General features: G+C 39.5%; 3 protein-coding genes across 3 annotated transcripts in view; all 3 read right to left on the reverse strand.

The window, feature by feature from the left end:
- Positions 1-1,474: 1,474 nt before the first annotated feature.
- On the reverse strand, positions 1,475-4,755 carry srm (spermidine synthase). The gene is made up of 8 exons (XM_072366239.1): positions 4,489-4,755; positions 4,081-4,201; positions 3,880-3,972; positions 3,404-3,557; positions 3,229-3,312; positions 2,926-3,071; positions 2,622-2,744; positions 1,475-2,517 (listed from the first exon to the last, which is right to left on the reverse strand). Exons 1-8 carry the CDS (start codon positions 4,617-4,619, stop codon positions 2,500-2,502), a joined length of 870 nt encoding a protein of 289 aa, XP_072222340.1. The 5' UTR covers positions 4,620-4,755; the 3' UTR covers positions 1,475-2,499.
- Positions 4,756-6,020: 1,265 nt separating this feature from the next.
- Positions 6,021-21,590, reverse strand: part of exosc10 (exosome component 10) — a 58,873-nt gene continuing 43,303 nt past the window's right edge. Inside the window, exons 2-26 of the mRNA XM_072367510.1 lie at positions 13,891-14,025; positions 13,212-13,348; positions 12,811-12,934; positions 12,621-12,725; positions 12,270-12,429; positions 12,055-12,163; positions 11,893-11,968; positions 11,702-11,812; positions 11,391-11,534; positions 10,694-10,884; positions 10,369-10,525; positions 9,895-10,043; positions 9,677-9,727; positions 9,472-9,583; positions 9,335-9,382; positions 9,176-9,251; positions 9,002-9,111; positions 8,821-8,913; positions 8,663-8,731; positions 8,459-8,564; positions 8,305-8,378; positions 6,696-6,876; positions 6,517-6,581; positions 6,347-6,423; positions 6,021-6,256 (exon numbers count right to left, since the gene is read on the reverse strand). Coding sequence (XP_072223611.1) covers positions 6,226-6,256; positions 6,347-6,423; positions 6,517-6,581; positions 6,696-6,876; positions 8,305-8,378; positions 8,459-8,564; positions 8,663-8,731; positions 8,821-8,913; positions 9,002-9,111; positions 9,176-9,251; positions 9,335-9,382; positions 9,472-9,583; positions 9,677-9,727; positions 9,895-10,043; positions 10,369-10,525; positions 10,694-10,884; positions 11,391-11,534; positions 11,702-11,812; positions 11,893-11,968; positions 12,055-12,163; positions 12,270-12,429; positions 12,621-12,725; positions 12,811-12,934; positions 13,212-13,348; positions 13,891-14,013 — 2,679 coding nt within the window. The 5' untranslated portion in view covers positions 14,014-14,025 and the 3' untranslated portion in view covers positions 6,021-6,225. The remainder of the gene's footprint in view (positions 6,257-6,346; positions 6,424-6,516; positions 6,582-6,695; positions 6,877-8,304; positions 8,379-8,458; positions 8,565-8,662; positions 8,732-8,820; positions 8,914-9,001; positions 9,112-9,175; positions 9,252-9,334; positions 9,383-9,471; positions 9,584-9,676; positions 9,728-9,894; positions 10,044-10,368; positions 10,526-10,693; positions 10,885-11,390; positions 11,535-11,701; positions 11,813-11,892; positions 11,969-12,054; positions 12,164-12,269; positions 12,430-12,620; positions 12,726-12,810; positions 12,935-13,211; positions 13,349-13,890; positions 14,026-21,590) is intronic.
- The window catches only part of cntn3a.2 (contactin 3a, tandem duplicate 2), a 38,415-nt gene continuing 32,928 nt past the window's right edge, over positions 16,104-21,590 (reverse strand). The window contains exon 23 of the mRNA XM_072367660.1: positions 16,104-21,186. Coding sequence (XP_072223761.1) covers positions 21,089-21,186 — 98 coding nt within the window. The 3' untranslated portion in view covers positions 16,104-21,088. The remainder of the gene's footprint in view (positions 21,187-21,590) is intronic.

Here is a 21,590-nt window from a genome sequence, read left to right on the forward strand (position 1 = left end):
ACTTTGCAAAACCTGACCTTCTCACTTGTGGGATAATAAAGGTTATTCTATTCTATTCTATTTTTTGGTTGAAGTTCTGTGACAGTTATGTGAAAGCACTTTCACGCAACTTTAAAACGTATTTGTATTTCCTGTTTTTGAACTTTTGAACTAAACTGACGGGAAAGCTGACTGGGGTATAAATGATCAGCTACATTCTCATATTAGGGGAAATGAAAGAGTTTGAGAAGCTGTTGTCGACCTCCAAGACTTATGTCTGAAAAAGCGCAATTAAAAGATTTTACTGCGTTTACTAGTGTGCCGCTGGTCTGTACTCCAGAATGCCTTGTTTGATATGTTCAAATGGGTTTATCATGCTTTCGCAACAGTTTTAATGATATTTTCTTCTGATCTGAGCAAGGCCTGGAGTCCAGTACAGGGATTAGCTGACTGTTGAATTGTTATCAGTGTTGGCAGTTCAGTTTGTTTGAAGAATCTGCAACTTCCTGCCTTAAAGGCGTGTGGGGTCAAGCCTGCAGTGAGAAACGTCAGTATGATGCTGGTACAGGTACTTAAAGATGGTATTAATGTGATTAACGTGCACGGAAGTCTCCATTTTCACCACATGTACTGTATGGTCAGTGATCATTTCAACAGCTTTCTGAGAGGGATCACTGAGGACTGCTGATGTGTTCATGCTCATGTTATGTAATTAAGTGAAACTGGACATGTGGACCTCTTTTTAGCTGTACTGGAAACATTTAAAATCTAAGCAACATAAGAATTTTAATGCACTCTATTTCAAGTTCTGCTTCTGCAATAGAGAATAAAATCAATCAATAGATCTAAAATCAGTATCAAAACGTGTACAGAACACAAGTTCTTCCTCCAGGGTCATATTAGAAGGGGAGACGTGTAAACAACACAAACACTTCAGTGGTGCAGTATGACAGCAATATCGCACATTGTTGCAGGTTGGTCACATTCAAATAGAAAAGCAGTAAGAGCGGATCACTGGAATTGATGCAACTGAGCAGCAACAGTGCAACAGTCATACTTCATATTGAAAAACACAGACTGAAAATGTTAATGCAGCCGAGGGGCTTTTCCATCAAATTCAAAGAATCTGAAGTGTATAATTTACACACAATTTATTTATTTTTTGCCACTCCATCTCAGACGGATTTAACCAAACAGGTTATAGGATGCCACCTCCTGGCTAAACATTGAAATTACATCTGAACCTCACAATCCATACAAGTACCTACATGGCTGGTAGTGGTTGGTGATGAGTGCTGAAATCCATCACACTCCATCTCATTTTGTCAGAAAGTGACTAAAACAGCTGCTTTAGTGAAACCTCAAACAGGTTTTTTTTTTTTTTTTTTTTTTTTTCACCTTTTCCATTGTCATCTGGGCAGTGACGGAAGCAAAGTAATTTTCACGCCATTAATGGTTCTAAATGACCAAAAATATGCAATAATAACTAAATTCATTTGTGTTACCAATTTATTACAGTTCAGATTTCTTATAAAAACAAAAATCCACCGTTCAACAAAGACAATGTTGACTTTAAACAATTAGGTCGTAAATCATCTTTTACGACAACCCAACAAATACACCAAAGCGAAAAATTAGATTTCCACTCGGAGAGAAACGATGAGCGTCCTGCAGTAAGAGTGTGAGCTTACTCAGGTGCAGGCTTACTATCAGTGGTCAATACTCAATTCTGCAAGCTTTAATTGCATAAAGAGTTACATCTCAAAAAGACATGTCCATATTAAATTTTTTTTAACTTAGTATTTTGATACTTTAATATTAGAAAATTTTATTTCAAACTGATTAAAGCTGATCAGTTAAATGCATTTCATCTTACGCTAGTGACATTCTAAAGAAAAAAAAAGGGAGGATTTTCTCATCTCTTGAGCTTTTGTGCACGACACCACCTGCCTGGTACGTTAGGATAGAAACAGAGCAAGTTTACTGCTTCCATAACACAGTACAAATATCAGGCACTATAGTTTTCATGTGCAGAAAGTAACCTGAATGCCCGATCCTGGCTGATGGACAACGCAAATTTTCCAATGAGCGCAAACGGATATTAAACACTTTGAATAAATGTGCGGCAACACATTACAAGTATATAGTTTATATACTCTATATGGTATGTAACATATTGCATAATGTGTAGATACAAACAATCAAATAACCAGTAAACTTTTGAAGAATGAGGTCGGGTTTGACGCCAATGCTCTTCCCACTCAGACCAGCTCTCCACATAACGCTTATTAGACAGTTACAGATAAAAATGAAAATCCAAATACATGACAAAAATAAATAAACACCAAGAGTGTGTAAGACTGAAGGAAGGAAACACTGACAAAAGATAGTAACTCAGCATGTTCCCACCAACTGATTGCTCTTGGCGATGCTGACTTATGCAGAAGAGGGTGGAGAAGTTGTAGATTGAGGTTGCTTTTATCTGTGGTGTCAGGGCCAGGCAGAGGAGGAACATGGCGGTCATGCTTCACTGAGTACCTGTTAATGATCGAGACAACACAGAGAAGAGTGACATGTATGGGTCAAGAGTCCTGAATGACATTTCAGTAAGTGCTCCACATGGAAACCAATCAAAAACTAACCTTTCTTGCAAATTCAGGAAGGACGAATGAGGCTTTGTGAATTTCAGGGTTGTAATATTTAAGGCTCATACTTTCCATTTCTTCTCTTGACAGTGCTTTTACTGGTTCCTTGAAGTTTGTTTCCTGACAAGAAAATGACGTAAAACTTCCTTAATTTGCTCACCACAAGTAACAAAAAAAGGAACAGTGGACAAACTCATGCGCTGAGAAGTGGGTTTTGAGGCAAACGAGTGTCGCTTCAAGGCAATCCAACAATTCTCAGGTGTGTGGCAGGCGACAACTGAACAATGACAAGCACACTCACAGGATTTTTACTGCAGAGCATGAATCCAATTTGACCACTGGGATAAGTTGGGATGGTGCTGTAAGCATAGTCCACCACTGGGAACAGGGTCTTACAGAAGGTTTGCATCTCTTTTATCAGCTCCAAATGGAGCCACTGACACTCTCCTGGAAAAAAAAAATATATAACAGTGTTTTCAGTAGACTGGGAAAAGAAAAGCCAATTTTCAGTTGGCAGATATGACTTTAGTTCTCATCCTACTAAAGTAATTCTTCTCCCTTTCTCCAACCTTTAATACAAAAGACTGGCTGAAAATAAACTTACCCTGGGAGCAAAGAATTCCACCACGTCTCAAAGCTGCCTTCATCAGCTGATAGTAAGACTCCTTGAACAAACTCTCGGCAGGTCCTGCAACACATAAAATACCCAGAAACCTGAATGAGGTCAAGCCTTAAAAAGACGAGCAGAAACAGAACCGTCTTCAAAGGGCGGCACCTACCGACTGGGTCTGAGGAATCGGTTATAATAATGTCAAAGGCATCCTGGTTTTGCTTCATAAATTCAAAGCCGTCACCGATATGGAGGGTGATCTTGGGACTGAAAAACCCTTTGGCCATTCCTGGGAGGAACTTCTTTGATACATTTATGACATCCTGCAGAGCAGACACCATTAGTACTCATGAGATGCCATTTCCAGGACTCTAGCATTCATCAAATAATGATCTGATCACAATGTTTTGTGATGGATTGTGTTTATCTTGAGGTGCTACATTCTAATTTCTTCCTTAAAGATCATCTGTTGATGCAGTCATTATGGTTGCAAGCTTAATGAAAATGGAGAGCCCGGTAGTTAAGAAATATTTAAGATGGTTTATGACAATTACTCACAAACTAAATGGCCATGATCTGGTGCATTATAGAGGTTATGGCTCTCTAGAGAGAAACTATGATCGCTGTCAGTGTTATAGCTCCCACCTCATCTATCTCACACATAACCACAGACTCCACCAGTGGATTCTTCACCACCTCCCTCAGCACACCGCCATCTCCACCGCCAATAATTAGTACCTGTAAGAAAGAAAAAAAAGAAAAGAGAGACGTGGTACTGACGTGACAACAAACGTGACTCATCCAGAATAGATTTACAGAGCAGCTCCGATAATTTCACTATCATACCTTCTTGGGGCAAGGGTGGCTGCACAGGGGGAGGTTGGCAATCATTTCCTGGTAGGCAAACTCGTCTCTCTCTGTGCACTGGATCACACCGTCCAGCACCAACACGTTTCCATAGGTTTTACTGAAAAGCGACGTTAAAGCAAAACATGAGACGCGTCTTTACAACCTGAGCCTTGACTGACTACCACGTTATATGTCTAACATTTATGATTCATTGTATCCTGACAGCATCGTTTAAAACTTCTGTCCAGGGTTACGTTACAATAATCTGTGCCTATTCGTCTAAAACTGGCAAACTCAAGCGCTTCTTACAGGCGAAACACACAAGCCCCAGGTTGCTCAATCAGTGCATGCAGAGTACCGCTAAATGCTAGCAACATTAGCCAAGTCAGGGGCTAGAGCACTCACCTCTTGAAAACCATAACATCTTGAAACTTAGATTTCTGGTGGTAGAGGACCTCTTCCACCTGGAGGCTCATCGCTTGCCCCGGCCATAACGCACACGACTCCGTAAACCACCCATCTTTAATGTGGTCCATGACAGCTGCCTACAGCCACAGGTACAGGCAATACTAACGTGTTTGTAAGTGTGGCAGTGTGAGCGAGTTACGACAAAAAGCCGTTTCCTGACAGCTAAACTTGCTGCTTCCCGTTATAGCGAATGGGATGCTTCTGACGTAGACCACTCCCGTAAGCACGGACCAATAGTGTGGCAGTATGCACCGCTTCATATGTAGTTTGTTTGACTTGACACCACCAGCTCGACTCTTGGCACCGCCCTGCTCGTAGCCCACGTGAAGTTAACACCAGTACCCCATCACCGCGCATGTGCGATTCCAGACTAGGAAACAATAGCATAACCACTGAGATATTTGGGCAATTTTACAACATTTTATTTTAAACTCTTTATGTAACCATTTTATGTCTCCTATAGTTCGCGTTTAGTATAAAATTGGCCACATTTTCTCTCTCTCTTTGTTGCCATTTTTCTCTTTCTGGAAATGTTGCTCTTTTTATATTGTCAAGATGTGTTGCTTCATTAATGTCAAACACATTTATATAACCATATTTTACCAATTACTTTTCAGATTAAGACAAACTGATTAAATAAGATGCAAATATTACAACATCAGTGACCAACTTGCCTTTCTGACAGTGATGTAAGCAGCTGCATCAGAGATACTTCCCCCAAGTCTTTAAATTGTTTAATTTTAGACACTCAAAAAGGGAAAACACTCAATTTCCAATTCAAAGTCAGCCATTTCTTTTTCTCCAGGTGGTTAAATTTCAACAGCGTTGATTGTGGCAAGATGTTTTCAGACGACTCCCCTAAATGAAAAGTTTTGCAGTTTCAGTAGCCATTTGTAGCACAGCTCAATGTGAGAAACTGACTCGTGTGTCTTGATGCCATAAAATTAATTTATTAAATTCCCCGCCCGTGCATCATTTCCACTTTAGTGTGAAGGTTTGCTTTTGTTCGTCTGTATTCACAAACAAAAACGGAAGTGTTGAAGAACAGTGATTGCTTTGTCTAAGAGATGAAGTAATGAAAAAGGAAAATTGAGGAGACCAGCCTAATCGACAGTGAATAAATACAGCAGCTGTTTTAATTTAACCACAGTCACAGATCATTAATCTGAGTCACTGTCAACTGCTGTACTAAAACCTATCTGGTTACATACCAAACAGCTACACCTAAATAACTGCCAGAGGCATTCCGTGATGAGCAGGTGAGGCATTAAAGTCCTACAGTAGCATAAACAAACTTCTTGGCACCAGCAAAAATATAGAAACCTGCATTCTGAATAAGCTGCAGGATAAGTGGCGCAGCAGCGCTCTGCTGGTGTTTAAGACATGGAGTCAAGTTACTCGAATGCTCTGATATATGAAGGCATGAATTTTCAGTCCACGTCTTAAAAGAAAAAGAAAAAAACCCAAAATGTTGTTCCTCTAAAAACACCTTTAATAAAGAGTTGTGTGCTTCCACATATTTACAGGACAAATGGGTTCACATATGGAGAAAACACACTTTGAAATTAATCACACTCTGAAATACTCAATACTTGCATGAAGGGAAAAAAGAAAAGAAAACACTGAGTCTGCAGGCTGTTTTGAAGCAACAAAGAAAATAGCATCAAAGAGAGTCTATCTCTTGGGCCAGTTATGCCGGAATCCTCTGTAAGGAATAAAGGAAATGGAATCGTTAACTCACAGGGATGTTTTAAATGGCAGAGGCAACAAAACCAGCTGTTCTGACTATATTTACCTGTCCGATTTTCCACCAAAGTACGACATACTTCTGTTTCCACTTGCAAAACTGTTCTTTTGTCCCTGAGGAGCTTTCTGTTGGGTGGAGGATTAGAAATCATCAGCAAATAATTACACTATATGTTGTTAGAAATATATGTGATCATTCAACAAAAAATCCAAAACCACCTTCTTCTTAAAACCGTGGGCTTGCCGGTTTGGATCAAACTGTGTGTTGTCCTTTGATTTAGAGCCTGTAAAAACAGACAGATTTAAATTAATCTATATTAAATTTATTAACTTGATCTGGATGAGGAATAAGATTTAGTTGGTTCAATATCAAGAAAGGAATGATCGCATATACTTACCAGCAAAGACTTTGAGGTCTGACTGACTGTAGTCGAAGGGCTTGAAGCCGTCCTGGGGAGGCGCTTCAGTCTTCTGGGGCTTCTCCTCAGATTTCAGCAGCTTCTTACTTGGTTTGGGAGTCGTCTCTCCAACCTCACTGTCAACCCTCTCCCTTTTCTTTTGGTTGCCTTTTGCAGATTCCTGATGGAGACGAGCCCGTTACGTTACGTTCAACACACAGAATCTTAAGTTTGTTGTTCTTATAGATGCGTGCGTTCTGGGAAACTAACAGGAAAACTGTGTTTGATGATGTGGACGGGACCTATAAATGAGTTCATCTACTACATAACCAATCAGCTCTTTTTAGATTTAATACTCTGCAGGTAAAGTGTCGCTGTGCGGTTACGCTTTTGGTAAAATTGTGGCTTCAGACCATCAACGCCTTATTACTAATTATTTTTTGATCATCTGTTGATAAGATTGCATTTTTCATAAATACTTTTCACCACATTTATAGTCAGATAAAATACTGCATTTCTTTGAATTGAATGATTATTAAAAAAAAATAAATTAAAAATCAGTGCGTATCCATATATTTACAAGCTGTGTCTGAACTGAACAGCCTAGATTTCTTTCTATGTCTGCTTTGCTGTACTATTAAGTTGCCTTAAGTTGATGCGTCTTTCATAATAAACAATAAAACACTTAAGAAAAAAAAAGCATTCCATGCATCTATAGGCTGAACTTTTCATTTCGCTCCACATGATGATAGTTAAACCAGATTTAATGGAAACCAGAATATCAACTGTTGTTCTTTTCAACATCTTTAGGGAAAAAAAAAAGTGCAATATCTGCCTGCAGTTGGCTCGCTGATAACTGTGACTTTCAAGCGCTGCTTCCAACATTTCTGACAATGACACACACCACTGGGGACAGTGCCAACTTGCCAAGATTCCCTGAAGCAGTTATCACACAAGGGATTACTATGACGCATGCCGGTACTTTGTGCCCAGGTGAAAGGCGATGAGAGGCAGTACAGCTGGTGGGGACAGAGGTAAACGTCACAGGGTGTTGGCCACCATTTATTCCGGTTCGCCTTGTTTAAAGGACCAGGAACTTTTGTCTGAATATTTAAAACAGAGATGAAACACAATGCTGTGCCAGGAGCATATGAGTAACCAAGCGAGCCGAGTAATATCCCCAGAGAAATGGATCTAACAGCAAGAGGGCTTTTGAGGAGAAAGTTGCTGTTGGTTCTCCCCAGGAGGACAGAAATGTGTCTGATGAGTAGAGGACACGTCTGTAACGCCTCAGCCCCATGCTGTGCTCCTTCCCCAGGCACGCTATGTGACAGACATGAATATTTAAAAAAGCTACTACGATGCCGGTGCTGCAGACCGGCAGCAGTGGTTCACTTGCTTTGAGTGACGAGCAACATCTTAGGAAAATGGGGGGCACTGCAGAGGGTTAAACTGGATATTAATGTATGGTCTTTAAAATGCTGTTTCAGGCTCTTGAGTCAATGGCGCTCGTGTTTTTCATCAATTTTTAACTTTCCCCAACAGGCACTTGCAATGTCTCTCTGAAGTGGGAAGAAGAAATGGAAGGACAGGAAAGCAAATGACTCACCGCAGCTTGCTGGCGCACAGTGGCAACGTTCTTGAGAGAGTCCTGATAGCTCTGTTTAGCCTTGGTTCTTTCTTCTGTGGAAATAAACAGCAAATAACATTGAGGAACATAACTTTTAAAAAGCACCAAAACTGTAAGAATTAAACCCTATTACCTGAGGCTTTCTTTGCCTGCTGCTTTGCTTCGTCCTTGACTTTCCTCTTTGCCTCCAACTCCTTCTGTTGCTGTTCGATACTCTGCAGTTTCCATCTTTTGCTAATCTGTCAAGGTGAGAAAGAAAAACGATGAACATTCACATAAAGAAGGAGTTTACAGATATTTTTCTGACACGGAGTGCTGAAAGGAGCTTTTCCATTACCTCAAATATCTTTGAAGACGGATCAAACTTGGCATTCTTGTTGACGTGCACATCGGTGGAAGGTAAATACTGAAATTCCAAAGGAATATGTGAATACAGCCTGTCAAGGTAATGAAAACACAAAGTAGACAAGGGGTTTTCCTGTGGTCATCTCTTACCATTCTAAAAGGGTTTTCAAAAGACTCAATGATACGTCTGGCTTTCATCTCAGCTACGGCGATTGACTTTTGGACATCCTGCCGTTCCACCTCCTGCAAAAGAAAGCAGAGTTTCAACATCCCGCATCGGTTACCAACAAACAGACGAGCTGAAAGCAGCAAACTGGAGCTTGATCTCTACCTGAAACAGGGTGATTTTAGGTGGTGCCAAGAGACCGCTTGTGTTCTGCACGTCAACGTCCATTTTGTGCTCATCCTCAGAGAAAAGTATTCCTTGTTTAACTGGTGCTTCTGAAAATAAACATACCATCAAAAGGGCCCAAAGTGCAAAAACACACGAGAGTGTCAAGCTTACCATTAGGTGAAAAGTGCGGAAGATCACTCTCAGAGGCCCTGGATGTATCATGTGGACCAAACAACGGGACTTCTGGCTGGAAAATACACCATCGCGTTAACCTTACCCAAGTCATGCCTGCATCATTTACTCACTCTGAAAACTGACGCTTCCTCCAACCTTTTTAATGGGCGTGAGTCCTTTTTTCTTTTGAGCTGCAATCTCGGCCTGTGTGAGGAGTCGAACACATTGCAACAGGTTACAGATTGAGGCACACTGGATCTTAGGTGACAGCACAAACCGTAATGTCTCCTCACCTTCAGGAGGGGCATTTCCCTGGCTTGTTGCACCAACAAATGCAGCTCGTTGACCTGCTGCCTCACCAGTGGGGGCACAGGGTTACAGCAGGCGATGATGCCCTGAGGCTCTCTGAGGAGGCAACGCAAATGATTGTGTTTGAGGTTAATAATACAAACACGAAAGCAACCAGTTATTTTAAAATGTGAAATCTAGGCGGCTTACTTGGGCAGCTCCTCAGATATTTTGTTCATCATATGTGTGGGCAGGACATATCTGAGCACACAAACATCCCCGCATGAAAACATGTTCAGAAAGAAAATGTGACTTTAATAAAACCATGCAGGGGGGGAAAAGCGTCTGCACAAGGACTCTATATATAAAAATGGTTGTAGCAGGTTTCAAGACTGTTCAGTTCATCCTCTTCCACACACACAGCCTACCCGGTGCTTTCATCTTCCTGCCTGGCCAGCTTGTCCCTCCAGGCAAACAGCAGTCTGAAGGCAGTGAGCTGCTGGGTGTTAAAAGACTTCTTCTGCTTCCTCAAAACTTCCAAATACGACTCCTCTGTGTATATAGGCTTCACATATTTCTGTTTGAGGGTGTGAGGGGACACAGTGAATTGTAACAATGTCAGAAAATGAAGGAATGAGGACCGGTTAATAATAACAGAAAAAAAAAAAAGCAAAATAGAAATAACTGTTGGAATTGCATGGGCATGTAAGGAGAAAGTTTAAAAGCAAGAAACTACAGAATAATAAGGTCAAATATCTTAACTAAAGGAACCCTAAACTATTTCCATTTAAAACGTCATACTTTTCGAGACTCAAATCAGAAGATTTCTTGCATAAATGTCCAAGAAGGCAAAATTCGTCTGTGTTGTTGCCTCAATCATGTGAAGTGAAATTTGTGCACACCTTCAAAGAAATGTCTTTGCTCTTGTTCCAGACGCACTGCAGCAGGCCAGGCTGCCCATGGTTGGAGTCCAGCAGCTGCATCCTCACACAGTCGTAGATGTAAAGCAGATAGTGGGTGTCTGTCTGAGCGTACTGCATCATCTCATTCGGTATAGGGCTACAGGGACATGTTAAGGGGTGACTTTATTTCAGGTTTTTAAGGTTTAAGTTCGAAACCAACTCAAAGCAACGATGCATTTTCCGTCAAGAAATTAAAATGAAACCGATCCAACGGTTTAAACTTCAAATGATTTCTGAATAAATTAAATGAAGTTTATCAACATACCGAATCCTCCAGTCTGCCAGCTGGTAACGTTTGTCTGAGTCCACGTTGCAGAAGTGTTTCAGCAAGTGGTCCAGGGAGTGTCTGGCCAGGTTGAGCGCTCGGCTTGCCTGATGCGTGTCAAAAAGGTTGACAATGTACAAACCAAAATCCCTCTGAAGCCACTCAATGTCAGAGTCTGCGCCGTGAAGCACCTGAGGAAAAAAGACATCAAGCACGCTTTAAGGAAAAAGAGAGTTGACTTGTTGGAACCAAAAAACATAAAAACTGGGATCACAGCAGGTGGTGTTTTTTCATTTGAATCATTTTCACAAATCCTTTAGCTGCTCAGGCCCACGCACCACTTTTCCACAGGTGTCCCACAGTGTATGAGTAATGTTGGATCCCACACACACCACAGGACTCCCATGAACTTCAAACACATCAGAGTGATAGGGCTCTGTGACACCTGGTGTAAAAGTCACACTCAGAGGCTTCATCTTTACAGTATACTGTAAATATTTAATTAAAGACATATTCCCTTAAGGCTACATGTTCATCGTGTTATTTTGGGTTGTATTCGGCTCTTTTTACCGCAACTTGCTGTTAAGAAGGGGCACAAAGACTGCTGTTGGCCAACCTAAAACTAACCTTATTCAATACATCACCATTTACTTTCCGACAGGACAAAGCAAGATCATTTGTGAGGAAGCTCCATTACCTTGACTATAGCCGGGTCCGAGAACACTTCGTTCAGGATGTACATCTCGCTGCGAAGCTCCAGGGTGTCGATGATGAAGTCCTCCTCTCTGGTGGAGATCTGCATCAGACAGGTGAGGCCGAGGAAACTCCTGTAGGAATGGTGCTGCGATAGAGAACAAAATGTCACCAAAACAACACCCTCAAAAAAAACATCCAAACAGTCATGTCTAAGAATTGCAATTGAAATGTTCAACATTAAGGGCCTAAAACGTGTCCAAACTCCTGCTTGACTCTCTGGATTAGATCATATGACACATATAATATTTGTACCTCAAGGTCCACTGCAAATTCAGAATATTTGCACAGCTTCTCATTCAGAGCCACTAGGTCCTCCAGTGAGTCAATAAATGTTAACTTTGTCTCAGCCATTGGCTTGTACATCTAAAAAGAATATGCACAAAACAGATTAGAAAGAAGCCTAACCAGGAATACATTACACCATCACTATATGAGTTTGTTACCTGAGGCTCTGGCTTGAACAAAAGGCTTTCTGGTACAGAAAGATGGTCCAGTTCATATTGGTATGGGTGTGCAAACCTACATCGATCAAAGTCCTACAATTAGATCAACAGCAAGAAACCGTAATAGGCAAAATGTTACAAAATGCTATGGTCAAGTCTCACATGTCGTCAACGTGTTCCAGAGTTCTCTGCTGGTGAATGAAGTCGGCCAGGGCGGCTGGAACATCAAGGTCCTCCGGCCTCTCTTTACGTATTTGTTTGTTGGTGAAATCTAAAGTTGGAAGAAGAAATCAAACAAGTTAGAGATGTTGAAATGTTAAAAATGACGAGTCAAAAGACGAGATGCAAAGCCCACTCAAGGGAAAGATATGTCTTACAAGAAGGAAGTGGCTTTACTGCGTTGGGCTTGATGAATATCTTTGGAATAAAAGGTGTGTTGCTGTTGTCAATTTTTTCCTTGAACTTCAGCTGAGGTCTCACGACATTCTTGGCATGGAGCAGTCTGAAAGTCTCAGAACGACTGCCAGAGCTGGAACCCTGATCAATAAAAGCATAGTTTACAAAACAGCTAGTAAACACCTGATTGTAATTTTTATGACAAGTCTCAAAAAAAAAACTTTTAGTGCTTTGAGTTAACTGAATGCTAGGACTGGAACATAATACAACAGTTTGAATGTGGCCAAAAAAAGACACTTGTAGTAAAAGAACTGAGGGGTTAATAAGCCAACCTTGCGATTCCAGCTGGAAACAACAATTTTTGGTGGCTGAAATCCAGCAGGCATGACTGGCTTCTGGCCCCTGTTTAGTCCATCGGCTTCATCAAGGAGAATCCCCTGGAAATCAGACGCAGAGCTCGTTTAATTTGCAACGACTTCTTGTATTAATTTGAGTGTTTACTGCCCACGGTGCGGGTCGTACCGCTCTTTCGAGAATAACTTCGTTTGAGTCCACAACCAAGTCAAATCTCTCCTCCAGCCCAGTGAGCTTGTTCCGGTCTCTGATGTGAGATCTGCAGCCGTGGTACTGCATAATTTGACTCATGCTAACACAGACACACAGAGACGACAAGACACACAGAATTAACTGCCCTCGTCTAAAGATTAGACAGAATTCTATCAACAATTTAAAAAAAAACATTTTTTTTTATATAATCGACTTTCAAGAAATACAATTGTCATTGTGTTGCACATTCACAGATTAAAGAAAAAGAGTCTAAGCATTCTTGAGTTTGTCATATGCATCGGGGTAAAAAAGGTAAAAGAAAGGGAAGCCTGACTGTGCTTTAGTGCAACAAAAGAAGCAACATATCATATACTCACCAGTGCAAAAGCTTATCTCCTTGACTTTCACAGAACTCCTGGAAGCCAGGGAAGCTCCGATAGAAATCATATTCATCTCCAGTTTGAGGCAAGCCAGCGGATGCTTTCGTAGCTGATAGTACAGCACCCAGTCCATACTGTAGAGACACGCAGAACTCTTACCAGTTTATTCTTACCACTATTTTTAATGCAATCCAGTGAAGAACAACTACAAATTTTGGTTTACTGTGTGCCATACTATCCCAACCTCAAGGGTTACGGTTAACCCCAACATGACTTTATGCTGAGAATTTAACATGTTTATCTGAAACCTTACTGATGAGTTTGTGTTGGTAACAATTTTGATGCGATGTTGGACCAAACAATCAGGCAATCAAATATTAAATCAACTGATTTAAAAGAGATTGGCAAGCATTTTTAATGATTTAAATATTACATTAAGAAACACTGTGCTACATACTGCAACCAACTGTAAGCTAACTAGCTGGGACGCTCGACTCGTCTCGGCGATCACTGCCTTACTGATAACTTGAAAAACCCTTTAAATGAATACCTTTATCCACAGTTAGTTGTGCTCGTCTTCTACCAATGCTGGTAACTAGCAAATGTTTCCACGTTGTCCACCTGAACTCCGAGCCTGAGCTAAAAACTCTGTGACCACCTGGTTGTGTACACTTACTTTAACGAAAGCGTCCGCGTCTTTGAAACCGGGACACAGCTCGTTTTTGTCCTCCTCGTTGACATCTGAATCACTCTCTTGAAGCCCCCTGTTCGTGGAGTCGTTAGTTTTAGTAGAATCCATAATCTACATTTGCTGTATGTACATGCGTGCCACAGGAAGCAGCCCCTTTCCTGTGCTTCTGTGTTGCTTAGAGGGAGGCTTGAGAAGCTACAGCGCCCCCTAAAGGTGTGGAGTGGAAGGACTATAATTTGAACAAAATATTTTCTCTACCTTACATTTTTTGTTAGACAACCCAGTGAATTGATGGAAATATTATGGAACTGAGCATTACAATGATTGCTGAAAAGTGTATATCATATTAAATTCAGTTCAGAGTCTAAAGCCTCTGGTCTCAAGCTTTTTTCTTTTAAGTAATCGACAATATTATATGTACTGTGGCCTGGAAATGCCTTAAGAGTGCCCAGGAGGAGCTGGAGAGTGTTACTGAGGAGAGGGATGTCTGGTTTTCTCTCCTGAACCTGTTGCCTGGATGGATGGATGGCTGTTAAAAGTAGCCTACTTAAGCATAAAGCTATACAATAGAAGGACCAAAATAAACAGAAACACTGATGTGAACGAACCTCAAAGAGACACAGAGGAATTAAAACCAACTGAGAGGAGGCAATGAATAATTATAAATAAACTCACAATGACCCAATAACCATAACATGACATCTATAAGGAGGGACAAAACAATTTCAGAGAATCAAAATGATTAGCAACAAAATTACTTAAAACAGCTGCATGTGACTTGAAACAAATACAGTACAGAACATTAAGATAATCCAAAGTAGCAACAGAAATTACTCAAAACAATGGTAAAGGAACTTAAAACAGCCACACACAGATTGTAAAATCAAAATAAACAATAAAAAAAACATGTAATCCAACAGTAAAGTTGTGAAATACACATAAGATATGCACAAAAGTAAAAAAGATAGGAAAGTAACATAAATGGATGAATGAAAACTCAATTTGGCCACAAATACACACAGTACAAAAACTTAGAACCCATCCATGATATTTTTTCTAACTTTACCTGATACAATGCAGCTGGTGCTGCTTCTCTTTAGATTTTCTATTTTTTATTTCTGTTCATGCTTTCTTTGTTAACATATTTAAAATATTTTCAGCTATCTGTTTGAATGTTGCCTACTCACCAGTCAGAATCTGAAGTAACACTGGCATCCAATTTATTGAATTCAAAGGCGGCACGATCAGGCTCTGGTAGGTAACGCACCCTTTCAATGCAGTGACACTGCAGACACAGCCTAATCCCCATTACTTCCTTATATCATACAGTTTAGCTAGAATGATGCACCATGATGCTGGTACCATGAGGGGGCAGTATTGATGTTTTCAATTTGCTGCAGCCAGGCTACAGCATCTGCTGCATTGGGAGAAGCAATACGCATCAATCACGTCTTCACCAACATCTTTATGAGAGCTAACTAGACCGTATCTGATTCTGAAGCATTTTTCGGGGTTGATGAAAAGGGTATACTGATCATACAATTATGCTTTCTCCTTAGTGTTGGGTGCAAAAACAAGCCACAGATGCCTAACACTGTGATCTAGTGGTCAATAGAACGTGAAGAGCCAAAGTATTGACACACCAGCTCATTATGGATGATCTGTGGTGTGTAGGGAGAAACCTCTCTTTTCTTCACTTCCCATACCTATTGATCTCCTCACAGGGTCCTCTCCCTCTTATTATCTTAAAAGCATCTCTGCAACACTGGCTCAATCAATATTTCACTGTAACTTTCCATGTCTTCTGTTTTTTCTGAGGAAGGTATCTCAACTTCAGCACATTTGTGCTCCAATAACCCCCCCCCCCCCCCAAAATGAAATGAATCAGTATTCTTTGAAATTGCTGCAGTACAATGCTAACTTCTTATTATGATGTGTAACAATACAATTAGTGTGTTCAGCAAAAACCTTTGTCGATTGTGTTCTTTATCAAGTGAATAGGACATTACTGCTGCAATTTACCCCCATTTATATGCTTTTTCATAATATTATGCATTTTATAGCTTCGATGGCACCCCAAGGCTCCACTGAAATTCCTCCTGCAGTAAAAGACACTAAAACTGCCGATGCTGAAAATGACACCATCCCACACATAATTCAAAAAAGATGAGAAAAAAAAATCTTCAGTGAACTGTTTTTATTAAGTCCCTCATTTAGAAAACACAAATGCACCAAACAATATAATACATGCACAGTTTCAGCATATCAAGATCAGCTGATGACTTTTCAATGTGAAAACGTTGCTGCCACGATCTCACAGAGATCACCTGCACACTGAAAAACTGAGGAGTTATAACAGAAAAGCCAAGCGTTGTCAACCAGAGCCCCAATGATCAAGCTTTATCGAATTACAAATTCAAGGAAAATTATGTAACAATCAATTTAGCCTATTGTGAAAACTGAAAAGGTGTATAAAAAGAGAAAAAATATAATAGAGAGTACATTTTTTATTATCCACTGTGCACGGACTGACCACCTTGTAACAGGTAGTGTTTGTGTCACTGCACCAAAAGGCTGTGAGTGACAGCAGCTGTTACTCTCTGCTCATGTATTTTTCAGATTGGAGGTTTGACTGAGGTTTACAATTGGAAGTAGGAAACTACAGTTTGGTCTCCTAATTCAGGGGGGCCCTGCTCCAAACAACAAAAATACACACCGTATGTACAGTACAATATACTGTAAGAAGGCAAGAGATTTAAGCACTGGCTTTTGTATAGCAAACAATGTCCCCAAATTGTTCATTTTAAACAACACTTGACCTTTGTGCAGATTATTTAGAAGAAATAAAAACAACCAGGAACCATATCAAACATTAAAAAATAGAAGATCAAAATCAAATAATCTCCACAGTACTAATACGTTACAAAACAAATAGTTGGTTGGCAATGATTCTACGTACCCCATACACAAATGCTGCCTTTTTTCAGTTCATGTAATCAATAAATCAGCCAGAAAGATGCATTTCCTGTGTAGACGACTGTTAGCTTAACAATGAACACTTTGTGATGAAAGGACATTGCAGATTGATCACACATAAAACCACAAAAAAAGAGAGAAATAACAGGACTCAAAAGACAGCTTTCAACAGCTATCAACACCCATCAGGGAAGAAAAGCTCGATCAGGTAAGAGGCACCTGATATAGACATGGATTGTGTTGATGTTTTTCTCCTCCACTTGTCCCTTTGCCCTGGCAGTCCATCTTTATATGAAAAAAAAAAAACTCAGACATTTCATCTCCTGACTGGGTCAAATTCCTTGTCTACGTCTGACACTGACCTTGTATTACTCTACTTGAGTGTCCGCAATGCTTCAGCTGCTCCGCACCTTTAACTGCAGGTAAGCGTGAGAAATCAGTTTAAACTATTTTCTGTTGATAACAGAATGTTCATCTTGAAAACACTTGTCCATGACCCTGTAGGCTACAGTAACAACAACTCACTATCCCAATCAGACTCACACTCTCTCTCACAAACACACATACTTCCTAGGTGTCATCTTGATAGAATTGTCCTGATTTACTCTTCCCTAAATCCCAATAAATTAGTCTTGCGTGGGTGTCATTAGTATCATTATTTCTATGCCCTTTTGCACAGAACCCCCTAAGGTCTGCTTTAATTTATTAAGATATTTTATGTATGCTAAATCATGGCACATATCAGACTTTCCATTCATCAGGTCACACCATTAAATAGCTCCTTGTGTTCTGTGCTATCACTTTTCTGATCTATTCACTCCTGTCGTTTTAGAGCAATGGAAAGACAGAGCGAACAGGCCAGAATACCTGAGCAGCGGGGTTTCACTGATATACATAAATAAACAATGACAACACATACCACATAAAAAAGGCCAGTACAACTCACAACAAAGGACAGATTCACAAAGCATTATAACACAGCTGACCGCATATTTAGCCAAATAATGTCTGAGCTGGTGACTAGATTTCAATTATCTGACTGGCACAATTGGCAGCGCTTTACACCTCTTGTCCCGACTATAATGGCTCATGATGCACATCAACTGGCACTGGCTGCGTGTCACCCAGATGGATGTAGACAAGGGCTGAAACGAATGATTTTTTTCACTATTGAAGAATCAGTCAGTTGTATTTCCTAATGATTACCCAGTCACTAAAATGCCATTAAAACATCAAGGAGTTCAAGATGATGTTTTCATATCACTTACTTTGTCAGATCAATATGACAACAGCCAAAGTATTTGCCATTTTGCACATATGGAGACTGAGAAATCTGAATTCTAATTAGCTGACAGGTGTCCCTTTGTGTCTGCTGATGACCAGGCAGAATAATCAGGCACTCTCTCTTTGTGATTATGAACGACTATGGCTCTAAACTGGTTTGACAAAATAAGTTTCACTCAAGGTTCACAGTTGTTACTGAGATAGAGAGAAAACATTACGAGACAGCAGCAGTAAAAACTGCTTTTAAAGGTTTCCAATTAGCTGAGCTGGCATCCATTTGAAATGATTTTGTTACTTTTGAACAAATTGAAGTAATCATTCAAAGAAACAATTGGGATATGAACTTATTAGCGTTTATAATGGTAAATCAGAGACACGTTATGCTTGAAAAGAAGCACTTGGTATGACAAATCTAACTGTATTGTTAACATTTTCAAGAGCATTCTGAACAGCCACCCATCAGTGAAGGGTGAAATACTATAATAGTTTAAAAATAAGGAAAATGGTAATGATATTTCAAGGTATTTGTAATGTTTCATGCAGTTGTAAATGCAAACCTATGTGGCAAAACAAAACAGAAAGAGGATCAAACCCATCTTACTTTCACACCTTCACATACCTGACATTATGGTGTGAAGTGAGGTGTGAAGTGGTTGTGAGGTGAATGTTGGATCATTAGTTTTGGTTTGAGGAATATCAAAATTGTAACAAAAATTATGTAGTCACTAGAAAGTACCTTGAGCTATAAAAAAAAGGTAACTTAGAAACTGAAATGCATCTTTAAATTCAGTCAGTATTAGTTCAACAGCTACAAGGGAAAAGCCTTTGATTCTATTGAAAAGAGTCAGGATTGGGAGGATTCTGAAATGGTCTCTTTGTTAAAAAACCTGAGTAAAACTCAAAAATGGACATTTTTAAATTGATTTTCTCAAAACTGAATTAAAGTGTAAAAAGCATCATAATTAATGAGTGCAGTACAACTGGTGGTAGGTAGGGACTGACACTAAGAAAAATCTATGCCCAGAGTTTGCACCTTGTTTTAATACACTACATTTGAATCGAATCACTTTATGGTTCACATTTTTGTAATTTAGTTAAGCAGCCAAAAAACCCTCAATAGATGATCTATTATTGAGTATTACTGACAAGTATATGCATGTTATATGTACTTTTATCATTGGTTACAATATGTATAAAGCACCCCGGGAGCTTGTGCTTTGACCAGAGAAGAGGAAGTATTCCAGTCAATATCAAAGTTGACATTATCAAAGCACATGCTAAACAGGGTAAAGAGCTAGTGCTAGCTAGAGCTAATAGCTCCGTACTCTTCCCTATGGCTAAATATTACCTCTTGGCTTTCAAGAATGTAGATGGCAACTGTGGTATTCCAAACTCAAAACTTCCAAATGGTGTCCATTGACTTGACATCACAGTGACATCCATCTTTCATAGTCTATCGGTGCCTTTAAATAGGGTTGTGTTACCTATGGGTAAAATCTGGGGGGTTTTGTAAGTGTTTTGACCGTCTGGCAAGTCCATTTGAAAATGTATGGATGTATGGATTGAGAATATATAGAATAAACTTTGTAGACGTTATTCTACTTATGTGTAGGTGTGAATTCTGGACAAAGTCAAACTGTCTTTGCTTCAAACATTTAAGGCAAATTATGTTATGCTAATTAACTCCCAACTCTGGCTTCATAATTGCCATGGTGATATGAGACCAGTGTCTATCTTAGTAATGTCATAAATTACTTTTCCTGGTTATACTAGTAACAGGAGTTAAATAATAAAAAAATTACTTACAAGCATCTCATGATATTTCTCTAAAAGTAAGAAAATGAGATAAAGAATGAAATTACACTTAATTACTTTCTGAATTATGCTATTATGTTGATTTCATGTACTAGATTATTGGCAAAGGTGTATAACATCCTCAGAGTTGGGTTTTCTGATATTCTTCAAATAATCAAAAACAGCAAAAACAAAAGTGAAAATGGACTATTTGGCATTATCTTAATCTATAAATACCCGACTGCTTTTGACAATTTTCAGTTGACTGATTGTTTCAGTATGATGTTGAAAAAGATAAAGGAAATACACTGCCACTTCAGAACTACTGCTCATATAGATGTTTACAGGCAAATATCATGTTTGTGAATGCAAAGTAAAGTTCAATCTGTGAAACAGCAGGCCATTACAATAACTATCCAGAGGTCTTAAAACCTTTAGAAGCCTTTACGGTACAATCAGCTCTCCAGAATCAATCATTTAGGCTGAATGACTATGACTACGATGTGTTTTATGAGTTTCATTGGGATGCAACCAACTTTTATTGGAGTGTAGAGATGAAAATGTCTGCAGTATGATCTGCAACATTGTCACTTGCCAGTGTCCATAAGTCAGGCCGTTTCAACAATCTCCAAAGGCACGGGCACGGGTGAATGAACATTTTCATACTCTCTAATTTAGGTGTGAAGAGGAAAACACAAAACTAAAAAAAATAGATAAATAAAACCATTCATTGGGGCCCTTCAGCGAGACCTTAATGATAATAAAGAAGACTCTGAGGAATTGAATGTTGAAGAAAGCATGTAGCTGTCTTTGCAATAACAAGAAGGCTGAAAGTACTTTGGCACATGAATGGAAGTAAGGCATCTGCATTATTCTACAGTCAAAAAAAAATTATTAAATGGAGCATTGTTACCAACTGGCAAAAATGTCAAAACAGACGTAGGTTTTAAAATTAACACAGAAAAGAACAGCAAGCAATGTTAGACAGCACGCCCTACTCCTGCGCTGCGTCATACTCTCAAGAAAGACAAGAAAAGGCAAAAAAAAAAAAAAAAACATGGCCACCTCCACAAATAACAAAATAAAATCTTTTGACTAATACTGAATGCTGAACCATAGTCGAGTTGTGTCACAACGTTGACCTGAATGTAGATATTGCAATGGCGAGGAACAAAGAGAGGGGGGAGACGTCCAAACTCCAGGCTCTGGAGCCACGGGCACTCATACCTAAAACACACACACACACACAAAAAGAAAAAACATGATGAGGTTGATAATAGACTAGCTGACATCTATCGGATATTCTCATTTCTGATGCAAATTAGACATCTGCCATGGACTGAAACAGACTGAAAGTTTAAAGTCATCCTAATAAGAATCATAAAATATGCATTGTGATATTCCGTAGGGTTGCCTAATATATAATAAAAACAAAACTCATTCATGCCTTTTAACTACAATTGTAAGTACAAATTCACAAGAGAACATGGGGAAAAGGAACCAGGACCTAGATGCAGTTTGCCCTCATTGTTGCTTTCTTATATCACAATATAAATGTCTCAGCTATGCTGCTAGTATCTTCCCTTTGATAAAATATTATCCACAGAAAAACCTGTCAAAGATTAAAAAAA

The sequence above is a fragment of the Leuresthes tenuis genome, unplaced genomic scaffold, assembly GCF_036924035.1.
Source record: "Leuresthes tenuis unplaced genomic scaffold, fLeuTen1.0.hap1 SCAF_16, whole genome shotgun sequence".
NCBI classification, from domain to species: Eukaryota; Metazoa; Chordata; class Actinopteri; order Atheriniformes; family Atherinopsidae; genus Leuresthes; species Leuresthes tenuis.

Excerpts from the sequence above, each read along its gene's own strand:
- srm (XM_072366239.1), bottom strand. The coding sequence starts at position 4,619 with ATGGACCACATTAAAGATGGGTGGTTTACGGAGTCGTGTGCGTTATGG. Across the intron at positions 4,202-4,488 it reads GATGTTATGGTTTTCAAGAG|TAAAACCTATGGAAACGTGT; the intron begins GTGAGTGCTCTA and ends GTCGCTTTTCAG. Across the intron at positions 2,745-2,925 it reads TGCTCTGCAGTAAAAATCCT|GAAACAAACTTCAAGGAACC; the intron begins GTGAGTGTGCTT and ends TTTTCTTGTCAG.